At 37.4% G+C, this 4,903-nt stretch overlaps 1 protein-coding gene across 1 annotated transcript; it reads left to right on the top strand.

The window, feature by feature from the left end:
* The first annotated feature begins 1,480 nt into the window (after positions 1–1,480).
* Positions 1,481–4,528, top strand: LOC141691472 (uncharacterized). Its single transcript, XM_074496211.1, has 2 exons — positions 1,481–2,837; positions 3,441–4,528. Exons 1-2 carry the CDS (start codon positions 1,481–1,483, stop codon positions 4,526–4,528), a joined length of 2,445 nt encoding a protein of 814 aa, XP_074352312.1.
* The last annotated feature ends 375 nt before the right edge of the window (positions 4,529–4,903 follow it).

Genomic DNA, 4,903 nt, shown 5'->3' on the forward strand with positions numbered 1-4,903 from the left:
CATTTGAGCATGACCACGCATTTCATAGTCTAGCTCACACAAAAGGCCAATAATATCACTCCTAAGATAGGAGGGTTAAATCACATCTAGATCATTCATATTTCTCATACGATTCATAATATACCCAATGTTCACTTTTATCATTACCCGGTCAAGGATAACTTTTAATGGAATCAAAGTATATTAATTCTTATATAGAAATATAATGACTTCAGGTCTAAGGACCGTTACATCATTATCACTATAAGAATAACTTATGACACTATGAACATATAGTATCTCACAACGGGTTAATCCAGCACCATGTATCTAATATATGTGCCTATATTTTGACTTTAGTATCACTATACATATGATCAATGAGATCTGATCATCAGTCAACAAACATACTAGCCTTAATGCATTATTATTGTCACCTTTAATAATACTCGATTAGGGACTTTTAGAAATATTGATACTAATTTCATAATCTCATTTCTAAGTCACATACTTAGAGATATAGAACTGCATATCATATTTCAAGGACATTTATTAATCTAATATTTATATCGCTGTAAATTAAGAATTACTAAATTATAAAAGGAATAATCGATAGAACATAAATATTAATAATCAAAATGTCTTAAAGTAAAACATCATAGTGTTGTCCATAGGGCACACACACTAAAAGTTATCCCCTCGGAGGTTTAATACATATCCTTTTGCCTCTCCTCATTGCAAAGTAGATCTCGGCTGTATTTCAAGGTTCTTTACATTTATGTTCCAATCATGTTTGTTAACATGGTATCAGAGCTGAAATGATAAAGAAACTTCTTTCTTGAATCTATTCTTCCTCTCTATTCATTCAATCACCTGTTTGTGATTATTCCTCTCAGACTCTCTTCTTTACCTCTTCCAGATCTATTTTTTTAACCATCTGTTCTTCTGCCAGGTTGGTTCTTCTTCTTTAAAAACTTCTTCTTTAAAACCTTATTCCTATATTCGAACTCAACACCATTGTGATGGTAGGAGCCGGATTAACATATCAAGAAATGATTAACCCCCTATTTCTTCACCCCTTAGACAACCTTAGCTCCATTCAGGTTGATAAACTGCAGGCCTCTTCAAATTATTGAAGCTGGAAAAGGTCCATGGAGATCAACCTCTCGTCAAAATGAAAGCTTGGTTTCGTCACTAGTACTCTCTCCAAACCTATTGATGACCCTACTAAGCTAGAGATGTGGGACACATGTAATAATATGATTATTGCGTGGATTACTGCTAATGTATCACCTTCCATTAAGAAATCTATTATGTACATGTCATCTGCTAAGGACATTTGGGAAACCTTGAAAAATGTTTCTCTCTAACAGATGGTAGTAGAAAATATAAGTTATGCAGGGATGTCTATGAGCTCAAACAAAAATCAGACTCTGTCACTGAGTATTACACTTCTTTCAAATCCATATGGGAAGAGTTAGATTCTTTAAATCTGATGCCTATGGTTGTGAGTACCGCACCCGATGTTCTTAAGCTCTTGGAATCCATCGCCATACGGAAAGAAGAGTTACGTCTTTTTCAGTTTTTAAATGGCCTCGATGAGCAATACAATACTCAACACAGTCATTTGTTGATGCAAATCCCCCTCCCCACAGTGGAAACTTCTTATGCTACTTTGGAGCAAGAGGAGGCTCAAATAATGCTACTGGGCACCAATATTCCCAAAACTCAGACTGATTTAATGGTTATGTATACCGAATACAACCCTGATAGAATTGTTACGTGTATTGTATGTGGTACTAGAGGTTATTCCTCCACCAAATTTTGGCAAGTTATAGGCTATGCAAGATGGCACCCCAAGTCTGGTAATTTCGTGCCCCAACCTAAACGTCATCTCGTCACTTCTCAAAACAGATGGCCTAAACCCACCACACCCGGTCCTCAAAAAATGGCAACAAGTGTTCAAAAGGAGTCATTATCTGCCAATTCTGGTCTTCTTTTTACTCCTCAACAACTTGAACAATTGTCCCAGATTGTGCCTCACTTTTCTCAATTACAGACCAATCAGGATAAAGCCACCTTTGATGAGGAACTTGATTATCATTTTTCTGGAGTGATCTCCTGCCACAATGCTCACAACATGGAGATTGAGTGGATTGTAGATTTTGGTGCATCTGAGCACATGACTCCGCACCATTCTGCTATCTTCAACCCTTCATATCTGCTCAGCAATCAACGTATACAGCTGCCAACTGGAGACTCTGTTATTATCTCTCACAGTGGTCAGGCACAACTCATACCCGATCTTGCCTTATACAATGTTCTATGTGTGCCTATATTTCAGCATAATTTGTTATCGGTTCAAAAACTTATAAAAGATGGGAAGTTTAATATTATCTTTCATTCTACTCATTGTGAGATTGATGATAAGACTACTGGCTTGATTAAAATGATTGGCACTGTAAGGAATGGGTTATACTATATCAATACTTCCAATTACCTTGCTTGTAATACCTCTCATCCATCACCTCTAGATCTTTGGCATCATAAACTAGGGCATGCTTCTTTATCCTCTTTTAAGCATATACCAGATGTTCCCATTGGATCTGTACCATCATCTCAAATATGTGCCTCTTGCCCAATGTCGAAATTCACTGTTCTTCCCTTCTCTTTGAGTACTTCCCACGCCAAAAAATTATTTGCTCTTCTGCATATGGACATCTGGGGACTTTACAAAGTTCCCTACATATCCAAATATAGATACTTTCTTATTCTGGTAGATGATTTTTCAAGAAATACATGGGTATATCTCCTTAATATAAATCTGATTGTTTACAAAACCTCAAATCTTTCTCTTTGTATGTCCAAAATCACTTCAAAAAATCCATTCAGACAATCAGGTTTGACAATGTCATGGAGTTTCTATCATCTGATTGCCAACAATTTTTTTCACAAAAAGGAATTTTTTTATCAAACATTGTGTTCTTACAGACCCCAAAAAATGTTAGGGCTGAAAGAAAACATAGAAATAAACTTGAAGTCTCTAAAGTATTAAGGTTCCATGTTGGTCTTCCAATGATTTTTTGGGGGCATGTGTGCTCACTGCCGTCTATATAATCAATAGACTACCTATACTTGTACAGAAAAATAGCTCTCCTTAAGAGTAGTCTACAAGGATAAACTTGAGTATGATAAATTAAGGATATTTGGTTGCTTAGTATTTTCCTCTAATTCTTCACCTAGTACAGAAAAATTTGAAAATAGGGGAGTGCCTTGCTTGTTTATGGGATATCCCTCACAACAGAAGGGATATAGACTTTACAATATATTGACAAAAACTGAGTTTATTAGCAGAGATGTCATCTTTCATGAGCAAATCTTCCCTTATCATTCTTCGTATGCCGAAAAATTCATGTAACCTGTACTACCTGAGTTGTCACAATCCGTATCCGCTTCTGCAGACTGTGTTGTTGAGCCTCTCTATGAATCTGACAATGATCATTACACACCACCTACTTCACCTGACCACCACATATTGAACACACCAGATGCTGAAAATTTTAAAAACCTTGTTGATCCTCAATCAAATCATGAGTCCCCAGTTGCACCTACAGACACTCTTCCTGTCAGAATATCTTCAAGGCTACATAAACAACCGGTTTGGATGCAAGATTATGTCCCTTCTAAAGCTCTACATGTCGTTTCTAATTTGGCCAATACCTCTATTAATCCTTCATTCAGCTGCTTTCTCTCAAACGTGACAGAAAACCCTGATCTCACTTCTTTCAAGACTGCTACAACACAAGATCGTTGGGTCTCTGCTATGAACTCAGAGTTGGATGCTTTAGAGTTGAATGAGACACGGGACAAAGTTCCTCTTCCAGCTGGAAAAATTGCAATTGGATGTAAGTGGATATTTAAAACAAAATATAAAGCAGATGGTTCAATTGATAAGCACAAGGGCAGACTTGTCATTTTGGGTTGCCACCAAAAACCTGGAGAGGATTTCTCTGAAATTTTTGCACATGTGGTGAAACTCACAACAGTCAGGACTCTTCTTGCAGTGGCGGCTAAGGAAAACTGGTTCACCTTCCAGATGAATGTATCTAATGCATTTTTGCATGTAGAGTTGTCTGAAAATGTGTACATGAAGTTGCCCCAAGGTTATAACACTGTGGGAAGCAGATTAACAACCAATATGGTGGTGACTAAGTCTCCATCACACATGGTTTGCAAGCTCAATAAGTCTCTTTATGGCCTAAGGCAAGCACCAAGGTTGTGGTTCTTCAAGCTTTCCTCAACACTGCTCCAGCTAGGCTATAAACAATCCAAAGCTGATTCAAGCTTGTTCAGTTATCATACTTTAAATACAATCACTGTTGTCTTGGTGTTTGTAGATGACCTGCTTATCAGTGGTACTTGTATGAACTCCACTACATCCCTTAAACAGATGTTATCTCAATCCTTTCATATGAAAGATCTTGGCCAATTGAGGCACTTCCTTGGAATTGAAGTTGACAGGAATGTAGATGGCATCTTTCTCAGCTAGAAAAAATACACAATGGATATTCTGAAAGAACAAAGACTTCTCCATACCAAACCACTTCTTCTTCCCTTGGACTCTCATCTAAAGCTCTCTCTAAAACTCGGAGATCCCTTGGCTAATCCTCTGCTCTATTAGATATTACTTGGACAACTGATATACTTATCAATCACAGACCTGATATCAATTTTAGTGTCCAACTCCTATCCCAATTCATGAATAAGCCTACCACTACACATCTACAAGTTGCTTACAGGATCCTCAGGTATTTGTCAGGCTCCATATCACAAGGCATCTTACTTGCATCTGATTCTGCTTCTCAGCTGACAGCGTACACTGATAGTGATTGGGCTTCTTGCCCAACTACAAGAAGGTCGACTA

Source organism: Apium graveolens, chromosome 10 (assembly GCF_009905375.1).
Source record: "Apium graveolens cultivar Ventura chromosome 10, ASM990537v1, whole genome shotgun sequence".
NCBI classification, from domain to species: domain Eukaryota; kingdom Viridiplantae; phylum Streptophyta; class Magnoliopsida; order Apiales; family Apiaceae; genus Apium; species Apium graveolens.

What these genes read in the sequence shown, in the direction of transcription:
- LOC141691472 (XM_074496211.1), top strand. Translation starts at nt 1,481, where the DNA reads ATGGTTGTGAGTACCGCACCCGATGTTCTTAAGCTCTTGGAATCCATC. An exon ending in AACCTCAAATCTTTCTCTTT is followed by an intron (nt 2,838 to 3,440) that starts GTATGTCCAAAA and finishes CCGCTTCTGCAG; the next exon opens with ACTGTGTTGTTGAGCCTCTC.